At 43.9% G+C, this 12,782-nt stretch overlaps 1 protein-coding gene across 2 annotated transcripts in view; it reads right to left on the bottom strand.

Annotated features, from left to right (window-relative positions):
* SLC25A30 (solute carrier family 25 member 30) overlaps positions 1-12,782 on the bottom strand; it is a 292,859-nt gene that overhangs the window by 268,075 nt on the left and 12,002 nt on the right. For both annotated transcript variants that reach the window (XR_008791466.1, XM_056108779.1), the window contains exons 4-9: positions 9,506-9,600; positions 7,452-7,537; positions 4,334-4,429; positions 3,456-3,580; positions 1,747-1,885; positions 133-213 (exon numbers count right to left, since the gene is read on the bottom strand). Coding sequence is in view for 1 of the 2 variants with exons in the window: in XM_056108779.1 (XP_055964754.1) it covers positions 133-213; positions 1,747-1,885; positions 3,456-3,580; positions 4,334-4,429; positions 7,452-7,537; positions 9,506-9,600 (622 nt within the window). In the remaining variant the exon portion in view is untranslated. The remainder of the gene's footprint in view (positions 1-132; positions 214-1,746; positions 1,886-3,455; positions 3,581-4,333; positions 4,430-7,451; positions 7,538-9,505; positions 9,601-12,782) is intronic.

Below are 12,782 nucleotides of genomic sequence, written 5' to 3'. Positions count from 1 at the left end.
AAACCTGAATATTTACTTATCAGAGGAATAAAAATAATATCTCTAAATTATAATTAAGAGTATGGCAGTTTATAAACACTATTCTTTCAGCTACTTTTTTTTTTTTTAGCTTTCGGTAACAGAAAAGGATACAATGATATTCCAAGGGCCAAGTCTCAACCAATTTGGCCAAAACCCTTTGTACAGAGCAAAAAACCCTTCATTCTTCCATGTCTGTTATAAGAGAAAGGAAAAAATTACTCTCAGTTTTCCTAATTATTTCAAAGAATGAATAGCCAACTGAATTGATCAACTTTTTCACTTTTTGCTTTTTGGATTGACACTGGCTGTACTTTTGGCAAAGCCACAAATAGCCCCTAAGCATAATCAGGTATGAACCAAAAACTAAACAAAACAAAAACAAAAAGAATAAAATCATGGGGGCTGGAGGCGTAGCTCAACAGACTCAGGCGTGCTTTACATGAGAGAGGGCCAGATTCAATGTCTAGCACCATACAGTGTCCTGAGCACTGCCAGATATGACTCAAACCCCTATAAGTAAGTCAATTAACTTTTAAAATAAAATAAATTCCTGTTTGGAATGACAAAGAATCATTGCCCTCTGCCCCTTTTTGTTTGTTAAAGGCTTTTGCATTGGTGAAAACTAAGGTTCCATGCTGTGCAACTCTCCACATGAAGCAGACGACAATAGCTGAATGATGAAAGAATCAAATTTAATTCCCACGACAGTGCTTTTGCCTCCATGACATTGAGCTAGAAGATAAAGATAGCATCCTGAACACCATCATTTTACGGTGTTAGATGGATAAAGAGAAATCCCTCATCTGTGAGGCAAGAGAGTATAGCAGGTAGCAGGGTGCTTGTCTTGCATGCAACTGACCTGGGTTCAATTCCCAGCATTCCATATGGTCCCCCAAGCACCTCCAGAGTGATCTCTGAGTGCAGCCTGGTATGACCAAATCCCCCAGCCCACCTCCAAAAACAAAAAATTACAAAGTTAAAAAAAGGAAAGAAGAAGGGGTCAGAGTGAAAGTACAGTGGGTAGGGTGTTTGCCTGGCAAGCAGCAGATCAGGGTTCAATGCCTGCATCCCAGATAGTCTCCCAAGCACTTCCAGGAGTAATTCCTGAGTGCAGAGCCAGGAGTAACTCCTGGGCATTGCCAGGTATGACTCAAAAGGCCAAAAAAAAAAAAAAAAGACAGAAAAAAAAAAGAGGTAGAAACAGGTATAACAATGTACCAGGAACAACCCACACACAATAGATGATAAATCCACAAGTTTGTCTTGTGCTTTAACCTTTTAATTGCTATTTGGTAGGGGCGGGCCCACACAGAAGTGCTAAGGGGCCATTCACAGCAGAGTTGGGGAGACCATAAAATACTGTATATCAAACAGGGTTCCCACTTGCAAACCATGCACTCCAGCCAGTGGTCTATTTCCTAGTCCCAACCCTATGCTTTTAAGCATGGTAAGACACTCTGTGGATGGGGCCAGAGTGCTAGTACAATGGGGATGGTACATGCCTTGCACATGGTCAAAATAGGTTGGATCCCCAGCATCTCCTATGGTTCCTAGAGCCCCACCACTAGTAAGTCCTGAGCATTACCTGGTGCAAAGAAAAAAAAAAAAAGATAAGAAAAGAAAAAGAAACCCTCCAGAGGGCAACATGGAAGCTAATGGGCAGAAGAAAGAACTCATAAGTCTATGGATGCCAGACGGTATGCGCCTGAGTGCAGACACTCTCACCTGTAACAGGCAATCCAGGGTCCCTGTGTAGCCAGAGCCTCTGCCATCCCGAAAGACTCTCTGATTCATCATGCGTGTTCTCACAACATCGACAGGGTTGGAGGCCAGGGCCCCAGCAAGGCCACAGGTGAAACTTGACCTGTGAAGAAGATGCAAGGAGAAGAAAAAGTTCACCACAGCTGAGCTGCACAAGCACTGTCAAGGCAGGAAGCCACCTCCTCAAGGACTGCAGTAGAGGAACACGGGGTGAGAGCAAAGCTATCAAAAATGAGGTTCCTATGGAGCAAGGCTGTCCAAAGTTTCATTCCCCACCCCTACCTCCTATTCATCTTTTCTTAATAGGTATCTAGGCCACGCCTGGCAGTGCTCTGGGGCTACTCCAAGCTCAGTGCTCAGGAGTGGCTCCCAGCAGTGTTTGGTGAATTAAGGTGGTGCCAGGGATTGAAATCAGGCCTTCCACGTGCAAGGTAAGTGATGATTCTTCAAGGTGTCTCCCCAGCCGCTAACTCCACCAGCTCTTATAAATGGCTTATAAATTCCAGCCACAGCCAGGAATGCCTTTGATGTTCTAATCGTCAAAGAATTACAGAGATATGATGGAATGTCCTTGCAGGCTAATCTATGGGATCTATAAACTGCAGAGTAGATACCAGTGCAATTTTATCTTATTTTATTTATTTGTTTGTTGGTTTTGGTATCTGGGTCATGCCCATCTGTGCTCAGGGCTTGAGCAGACTCTGCATTCAGGAATTAACTCTTGGCAGTGCTTAGGGGACTAAATGGGATGCCAGGGATTGAAGCTGGGTTGACTGCATGCAAGACAAGTACCCTAACCACTGTAATATTAAAAATTCTATACACTGGGGCTGGAGAGATAGCACAGCGGGTAGGGCGTTTGCCTTGCACGCAGCCAACCCAGGTTCAATTCCCAGCATCCCATACGGTCCCCTGAGCACCGCCAGGAGTAACTCCTGAGTGCAGAGCCAGGAGTAACCCCTGTGCATCACCAGGTGTCACCCAAAAAGCAAAAAAAAAAAAAAAAAAAAAAAAATTCTATAAACTTTCTCTCCCATAGAAATACCACAGACCATATTTGCTATGGCAATCTGTACTATACATTGTAAGATGTGTTGGCATCATCCCAGGTTTCTTCTCAGAGGATGCCATCATACTCCCCAACTCTAAACAATCAGAACAGTCTCTGCAAACTGGCCAATGCCCCTCTAATGGAGGAAAAACTGCTCTTCAATGGATTGAACTGTGATATATTCATTCTAATCTGCAGTAGTCAACAATATTTGAAATCTGGAGGTGGAGGTAAGTCAATGGGCTGGAGCCCATGCTTGGCATGTGAGAGCCCTGGGTTTTGTCCCCAGTACCAAACTGTCCTTGGGCACTGTGCCGAGAGTAGCTCCTGAATACCACCAGGTGTGGCCCAAGAAAGCAAAACAAAAAGTGTGATTATTCATAGATTATTCATCAGTACCATTCATCAAAAATGGTCCCTCAGCTTAGAACTTGGACTCATGAGGCCAGAGAGACAGTACAGCAGTTAAGGTGCTTGCCTTGCATATGGTCAACTGGTTTTGACCCCTGACGCCACCTGCGGTCCCCTGATATCCCACCAGGAGTGATCCCTGAGTGCAGAGCCAGGAATGGACTCGAGCACCGCCTAGTAAGATTAATTAACATAAAATCCATCAACATACAGGAAATGGGTATACACCGTATCGCCCATCAGACCCGAGAGAATGAGGTGCTTCTTGGTAAGATCATAGACAGGGAGCTCCACACCAACGACAATAGCAGCCCTCTGAGCAGTCAGAGACACGCCCTGTGAAGAAAATGAACAAGACACAGGGGTCAGCTATCTCTCCATGGAATGAGGCTTGCCAATGTGTGGTGGTTCTTCGCCCCCACGATAGTGACCAGCTTTCTTGTTTTCCTGCTGGTCGGCAGAGATGAAGAATGATGGAACAAAAAGACCAAAGGGCAAGAAGTCAGAAGCCCCAAAGTCTAACCTTGAGTCTGGCACTCACTGGTTGACATAGCCAGAACTTGGCCAGGGCAAGTCACCCCTCAGAACCTTCCATTTGCTTCTGCACGCTGACAGCATTGTACTGGAAGACCTTCAAGTGGCAAGTGACTGGCAGAGTCACCAGCAGCACTTGCCTATTAACACTAAGAGCCATGAAAAAAATGCAAATTGCAAAATCCTGTGCAACTGTGACCAAGAAACCATCTCAATAAGGATTAAAAACAATCCTGAAGCTCGTTATCCAGTAAACATGAGGAAGACCCCTCCAAAAGAATTAAAAGCAATCAAAAGGGCTCATCCTTCACAGAGCTTCTTACATCTGAAGGATCACGAAGTTATTTAGAATCACGACATTGCCTTTTCGCTGTTTTCATTTTATAGACATGAAAATTAAGGAAGAAGCAATCTCTCTGGTAACAGATGCCACTTTTCTTCCTTTGCTTCATTAATGCCATTTGGATCGCATACAGTGATGAAAATAGAAAAATAAATTCATCAGGGGGAAGGGAAGAATGAAGGAACCCACTGAATCTGTTATTTCGAGCTTACCTTCCACAATCCTCTTGTTCCCTCTTGTTGGTAAATGTTGATGAAGTTGCCAATCATTCCACCTTGAACGGTGCTGCTCTGTGCCTGCATCCGTATCTGGAGATCATTTTAAAGACCACCATGAGGAAAACTAGCCCAGTGATTCCCCACCTCCACCTCAGGCCTTTGGAAAATCATTCAATCACTTCTTTCATTAATGGCAGCATGGGAAAAATCATTTTACTTTGTCCCAAGGAACTGTTGGTGGTGGTGTTTAGGGAATATGGGAAGGCATAAGGTGTTGGGGATCAAACCAAGGATTTCACTCTTGGAAGGCATGTGTTCCACCACTTGCTTAACCACTCATCCACATCCTCAACTCTGACCTATAAATAGTTTTTAATGCTAGTTATAAATGTTCTCATTGGGGACTGGTTCTTACGTACTTTGGCATCAACTAGAAAAACATTAGCATGGCGGGGGCAATAGTACAGTGGGTAGGGCACTTGCCTTGCAGGAGGCCAACCTGGATTTGATCCCTGGCCCCTATATGGTCTCTCAACCTTGCCAGGAGTAATCCCTGAACACCTGAATGCAAAGCCAAAAGTAATCCCTGAGCACCTCCAGCAGAATCTAGAGAGTTTTGTATATAGCAGCACATTTAAGTATCAAAAATAATTTTAAGGGCCAGAGCAATAGTACAGCAGGTGGTGTGCTTGCCTTGTACACAAGCAATCTGAGTTTCATTCCTGGCAACCCATATGATCCCCAAAAAAGTGAATCCTAAGTGCAGAGCTAGGAGTAATCCCTGAATACCACTGAGTATAGCCCAAACCACACACACCCTCACCCCAAAATATAATTTTAATAGCCTTAAAAAAAAGTGGTCTATGTCTGTATAGGTTACTAGGTAGAAAACAGATTATGATAGTACTCTGAAGATTTAACACAATGAGTCTGAATATTCAGTGTACTTGGCAGCTCTACGTAGGGACAAGTGCATTTCTTAAGTGAATTACTCCAAACAATAACTAATGTCAATCACCAGCATGGTCCCAGGGTGCCTATCACATACTCTTTCACACCTAAACTAACCATAAACTTGACAAAGGGTCATGGGATTCATACAACAAAGACTCCAATATCAAAACAGCATTTTATGTAGCTCTGCACTATTTTAAGTGAAGAGAAATTTCTCAAAAACAGTCCCATTGGGGTCAGAACGATAGTACAGGGAGTGAGATATCTGCCTTGCACACAGCTGGCCCAGGTCTGATTTCTAACACCTCCTGTGAGCATTACCAGGAGTGATTCCTGAGTGCAGAGCCAGAAGTAACACCTGAATAATGCTGGGTGTGACCCCAAAACAAAAAGTCCCCATATTTTTAGGAGGTAGAGGGTGATTTGCCTGTCCCAAGCCTGCTCAGGGTTCCAGGGATCACACCGGTGATACGCAACATGCCACTGCAATGCTGGTGCATAGCAATGTGTTGGGGCTGGGGCCCTCCAGGTTTACACCCAGCCATGCTCAGGAGTCATGCAGTGCTGCGACTGAACTAGGTCCTTGTACAGGCAAGGTATGCACCCCTGAACATCTCCCCTGACATTCTTTTGGGGGGCCACACCCAGTAGTGCTCAGGGATCACTTCTGGCAGAGCTTGGGGGACCGTATGTAGTGTTAGAGACCCAACCTGTTTGGCTGCAACTGCTTTACCCACTGTACTACCTATCTCTCTGTCTCCTGACGGACTTTTAAGAGATAAGCAGGAACACAGATCCTTTTCTCTAGCAATCTTATCCCAACACAGGTGAACACAAGACAAGAACATCCTGGTACATGCCATGCTTTCAACATGCACATTGTAAGTGCCTCAACATACACAGCTCCCTTAATAGTTATTACTACCATAATTATTTTTTTATTCCCCCTTTCTGCATCCCAGTCCTTTATGTTGCCGTTTCTATGACCAGGAGTCATAAGCTCTTGCTGGCAGTGCCCAGAATTTTGTGTTATGATGCCTGCCAGGGGTCCCACATAGCATTGCTGGCACACACCTGGCTGTGGTGCTGAGGATTCTCAAATATCCTGATTTACATTTGTGGCTTTTGAGGATGTTTTAAGGTCCAACTCCCGGCCTCACACTTACAAGGTGGGTTCTTTGCCTCTGGAGTCCTAAAACTGAAGGCTTGCCAGAACCTTCTATTAGGCTGACGGTTCCCCAGGGGGAGGGGGAGAAGAGCGGTCTTTGGATCCGAAGCATGTGGCACATCAACAAGCAAAGAAAGAGCACAGTGCACGCAACTTAAATAGTGGGGTTCAAGGGAGAGGGCAGGCATGCGAGAGGATTCAAAAATTAAACCATAACTAATTCTCATCATATTTCATTATTGGCTTCCCTTATTCTACAAAGGACTTGAGACTGTATCCCTGGTATTCAAGAGTGTCCTTAAACTAAGTCTACTTGTGGTACATACATACTTTCACTAGCTTGTCCTGAAATCAAAGTAATAGATAACATGAGATGCCCAGAAATAGTCACCGACGTGGCTGACCTGGGTTATATCCCTGGCATCCCATATGGTCCCCTAAGAATCACCAGGAGTAATTCCTGATCAAAGACCCAGGAATAATCCCTAAGCACCACTGGGTATAGCCTCAAAACAAAACGAAACAAAAAAAGGGAGTCCTGTGGCAATTAGATTATAAATAGATTAGGAATTAGGGATGAAACTCACCTATAGAGTCCATGCCCTGCATGTGGGCTTGTTTATTTTTTTTTTTTTTCTTGGGGCAGGGAGAGGGGGCTGGGGTTTTTGAGAAGTCACACCTGGTAATGTTAAGTGGCTACTCCTGGCTATATATTCAGAAATCACTGCTCAGGGAACCATGGGGTTGCTTATGACTGACCTGGGGTCAGCTGCACACAGGTACCTAACTGCTGTACTATCTATCCCTCCAGTTCTCATACCCTGCATTTGTGTGTTCCAGGCCAAAAATAAAAAGCTCAGTCCTGCCTCCGCCAACCAAATCATAAACAGATTCTTACATAAACTGGTTACACTGATTTTTCATTATCTGAATATAGTTCTCAATAACAAGCTGTGGGGTAAACCTCTAAGATAAAATAGCTCTGCTTACTTTCAAAACATCAGTTGGATTAGCAATGGTTGAGGAGATGACTCCAGAGAGAATTCCACACACCACATTTATCAGTAGGGTTTCATCTGTAAACAAAGACATGTTATTTGACTTTTCATACATACAGAATTCATAATATAAATAACTCAAACAGATTTAGAGCATTTGCATACTACTGTTCATCATAAAATGCATGTTTTGTGTATCAAGTAATTTTTGAAAAGGATTAGAATTTTTCTGGCTAAAGGGATTTTGCTTAGTAAAATTTCTTGGTATCTATTTTTTTTTCTTTTTTTGTAGGAGTACTGCTATTTATTCAGCCACTGATTAGCTGATTGAATTGTGCATGAACTCCACCTTACTTGTTTTTTCTTTTTCTATTTTTTATAATTTTATTTATTGAATCACCGTGAGAGCAGTTACAAAGCTTTTGGGTCTAAGTCTCAGTCATAAAATGAAACACCCGTACCTTCACCAGTGCCCATTCTCCACCACCAAAAATCCCAGTATACCCCCATCCCACACCCTCCCCCTGCCTGTGGGACAGATGATCTCCACGTTACTCTCTCTCTCTCTACTTTGATCACATTCAATATTTCGACACCAGGCCCACCATTGTTATTTGAGATTTACCCCAACACTCAGATCTGCTGAAAAGGCAACAATAGACAATTTGTGTTCTATTGCTGGTTATGAATAACATATGATGTCGTGTGGCTGCAGTAGGGCCATGTGGTTTTGAAATTCTGAAATTTTAACACTTAAATCTGGAGGGATTTCTGCCAAAAGCCACTGGGTTTAGAGATCTGCTCCTGAGTCTCTGGGATCATGGCCGTTGAGCAGCTTGATGAGGAGCCAAAGAGGCCATTCGCGGGCGATGACTTGGGGTCTCATTGGGGTAGGGAAGACAGGCCCGGCTCCACCTCCCCCCCATCCCGTGAGACCCAACAAAATTTCTTGGTATCTAAGAAGGAATATGGGTGGTCATAGAAAATGAATATCCAGCTGTCAATTTTTGTGTTTGAGAACCAAAGTAGTAATTAAAGTATATTTGGTTGGAATAAAAAAAAAAGATACACTCCTAATTTGATAGAATGCAGATAGAAGATGTCTATCTTCATGCATGCATATTTAATTTTATGTACTTCCACAGCATCTTAGCTCCTACTAACAGTGCTCTTCCTATCACAGAAAAAGCTGCAATGCCACAGAGCCAACCAACAATGGAGTGTTGGAACTCAGAATTCTTAATTCTAAAAAATATACAGGGGCTGGAGAGATAGCACGGCGGGTACGGTGTTTGCCTTGTACACGGCTGACCCGGGTTCAATTCCCAGCATCCCATAAGGTCCCCTGAGCACTGCCAGGGGTGACTCCTGAGTGCAGAGTCAGGAGTCACCCCTGTGTATCACCGGGTGTGACCCAAAAAGCAAAAAATAAATAAATAAATAAATAATTAAAAAAATACAACCATTAATTTCCTGAAAAATAGGTTAGTGATCCTATGAATGTAGCAATTTTTAAGTTGACTAGAATATAACATGTCCTTCTGTTCCTGGGATCCTGGAAATGTGGACAACTACATAAATCAGAAAATGCTTCTTTCAGCTGAGCACTGATGAACTGGCATTAAGCACAATTCTTTGAGACTTTATACCCAGGTTTTCCTCAGCACCAATCACTGTCACTATCACTGTCCTCCCGTTGTTCATCGATTTGCTCGAGTGGGCCCAGTAACGTCTCCATCGTGAGACTTGTTGTTACTGTGTTTGGCATATCGAATACGTCACGGGGAGTTTGCCAGGGTTTGCCGTGCGGGCAAGATACTCTCGGTTGCTTGCCGGGCTCTCCAAGAGGGGCGGAGGAATCGAAGGTGAAGAAATCGAACTCGGGTCGGCCCGGTCGGCCGCATGCAAGGGAAACGCCCTACCTGCTGTGCTATCGCTCCAGCCCAGGAGTAAAGTAAAAATAAGCTGTGGAAGATCTGCCCCGGGACCCCTTGACAAAGAAAACAAGCCACTCCCCTCTGTCACAAACGGAAAACAATCACGCACCTTCAAGCCGCTCCACAAATAATCGCTTCAGGCTTTGGTAGGTGCCAATCTTGATGGTGCCATAGGATGCCTGGCGCAGCATAGCTGGGGCGATCCTGTCAGACCAGAAACCATTTTTGAGACCCTTTTAGGACCACAGGAAGAGATGCACGTTTGCTTTCCACCAGCAAGTCATACCAAAAAGGTTTTTGTCTGTTTGTTGGTGGGGGGAGCACACCCAGCAGTGGTCTGGGTTTACTTCAGTCTCTGTGCTTAGGGATCATTCCTGGCAGTGCTGAGGGACCCTGTGTCGTGCCAGCTATTAAATCTGGGTAAGCCATGTGCAAGGCAAGTGCCTTACCCACTATACTATCTCTCCAGTGCCCTCCTCTTTCGTTCCTGAGTGCAGGGAGGGAAGCTTCTATCTACACACTGGCCCAAAGCTGAACCTCGGCCCATGTCTCCCTCTCTCCTCACCTCCTTAACACTAGGTCACAGTACCTAGTACATATTCCGAAACTGCTTTCCAGCCTGTCTCCTCTCCCAGACACCCCCTCGGGTCAGACCCTCAGCTTCCTGTGTGACAGTCGGCTTCTCCCTCACCAGCCACTGGTTCCTTTTCCCCACAGCAAGTGGATTTCTTTTGACAATGGGAACCTGATCCTGTCAGTCCCCAAACATTTTTAATTGAATCACTGTGAGATTACAAACTTGTTTAAGACTGAGTTTCAGTCATACAATGTTCCAACACCTGTCCCTTCATCACTGTACATTTCCCACCACAATATCCCCAGTTTCCCTCCAATTCCCCACCCCCAATCTCCAAGTGCCCCTACTGCAGGCACTTTTCTTCTCTCTTCTCTTCCCCCCCCCTCACTCACTCACGTCTCTGTCTCTCTCTGTCTCTTTGTCTCTCTGTCTCTGTCTCTCTCTCTCTCTCTCTCTCTCTGTCTCTCTGTCTCTCTCTCTCTCTCTCTCTCTCTCTCTCTCTTTCTCTCCTTATGGGCATTATGGTTTGCAATACAGATACTAAAAGGTTATGAATATATCTCTTAACCTACTTTCAGTATTCCGTTCTTGTCCATAATGGTCATTTCCAACTATTACAGTAATAGTGGCCCCTTCTCTATCCTAACTGCACTCTCTCCCTGGCCCTCCACCCCGACTTGTAGCAAGCTTCCAAGAGTGGACCAGTCCTCCCAGTCCTTGTTTCTGCTATCCATGGTATGGGTATTAGTCTCATATGACGTTTTCTTTACATCCCACAAAGGAGTGCAATCATTCTATGTCTGACCCTCTCCTGACTCATTTCACTCAGCATAATACTCTCCATGCCCAGGTATTATTATAATTATAAGCATATTTCATGACTTAATTTTTCCTGGTGGCTGCATAGTATTCATTGTGTGGATGTACCATAATTTCTTTATCCAGTCATCTGTTGTCAGGCACTCAGGTTGTTTCTAGATTCTGGCTATTGTGAATAGTGCTGCAGTGAACATAGAAGTGCAATGGCTAGCTGTTAGAAAAGATGAAGTCATGAAATTTACATACAAGTGGTACTACATGGAAAGTATCATGCTAAGCGAAATAAGTCAGAAAGAGAGGGGCAGACATAGAAAGATTGCATTCATCTGGGGAACAGAAATTAACAAAATAGGAGACTAACACCCAAGAATTGCCGAGATAAGTACCAGGAGGTTCACTCCATGGCTTGGAGGCCAGCCGCACATGCTAGGGGAGAAGGCAGCTCAGACAGAGAAGGGAGCAACAAATAAAGGTGTTGGGAGGATCCTCCCAAGATGAGCGATGCATGCTGAAAGTAGACTATAGACCGAACATGATTGCCACTCAGTGCCTCTTTTGCAAACCACAGCACCCAAAAGGAGAGAGAGAACAAAAGGGAATGCCCTGCCACAGAGGCAGGGGGGGATGGGGGGATAGGGGTGGGAAGGATACTGGGATTAGTGGTGGTGGAAAATGGGCACTGGTGGAAGGATGGGTACTCTATCATTGTATAATTGAAACCCAAGCACAAAAATTTGTAAGTCTACAACTGTACTTCATGGTGTTTCACAATAAAAATTGAAAAAAAAAATAGAAGTGCAATGGCTTTTCTGCTGTGTGTATTTGGGACGCTGGAGAATATTCAGAGAAGTGGCATTGCTGGGTCATATAGAAGTTCAATTTCCAGATTTTTGATGAATGCTCATATTGTTTTCAAAAGAGGCTGGACCAGTTGGCATTCCCACCAACAATGAAGGAAAGTCCCTTTCTCCCCACATCCGCACCAGCACTGGTTGTTCTTTTTCTTTTTGATGTGTGCCAGTTTCTGTGGTGTAAGATGATATCTCATTGTTTTGATTTGCATCTCCCTGATGATTAGCAACATACAGCATTTTTTCCTGTGCCTTTTGGCCATCTAAATTTCTTTTTTAAGGAAGTTTCTGTTCATTTCTTCTCTCCATTTTTTGATGGGGTTGGAGGTTTTTTCTTTTAAAGTTCTACCAGTGTCTTGTATATCCTGGATATTAAGCCCCTATCTGATGGATATTGGGTAAATAATTTTTCCCATTCATGGGCTCCTGTATTTTGGTCACTGTTTCTTTTCAGGTGCAGTTTAATGTAATCCCATTTGTTTATATTTTTTCCACTTGCTTGGTCAGTGGTGTTTCATCCTTAAAGATGCCTTTAGTTTCAATGTCATGGAGGGTTCTGCCTACATTTTCCTCCATGTACCTTATGGATTCTGATAGTAAGGTCTTTAATCCATTTGGATCTGACTTTTGTGCCTGGCATTAGACAGAGGTCTGAGTTCATTTTTTCTGCAAGTAGCTGTCCAGTTTTCCTAGCACCACTTGTTGAAGAGGCTTTCCTTGCTCCCCTTCACATTTCTTGCTATTTTATCAAAGATTAAGTGATCATATATCTGAGAGTCTATGACAGAATATTCAATTCTGTTCCACTGGTCTGCAGATGTTTCTAGTCCAATACCATGCTGTTTTAATTACTACTGCTTTGTAGTACAGTTTGAAGTTGAGGAAGGTGATGCCACCCATATTCTTTTTCCCAAGGACTGCTTTAGCTATTTGTGAGGACTTATTGTTCCATATGAATTTCAGGAGTATTTGATTTATTTCTCTGAAATATGTCACTGGTATCCTTATAGGGACTGCATGGAATCTGTATAATGCTCTGTCAGTCCCCCAAATTAAAGCCCACCAGTAACTTCTGGATGACATGGGCATTGCAACCCAGATGCTTCCAGGAGCCAGGCAGAGGCCTCTAGTGAGTCGAT

The sequence above is a fragment of the Sorex fumeus genome, unplaced genomic scaffold (genome assembly GCF_029834395.1).
Source record: "Sorex fumeus unplaced genomic scaffold, SorFum_2.1 ptg000008l, whole genome shotgun sequence".
NCBI classification, from domain to species: Eukaryota; Metazoa; Chordata; class Mammalia; order Eulipotyphla; family Soricidae; genus Sorex; species Sorex fumeus.
Note: the sequence above shows the minus strand (reverse complement) of the source record. Positions and strands in the feature narration are given on the sequence as shown.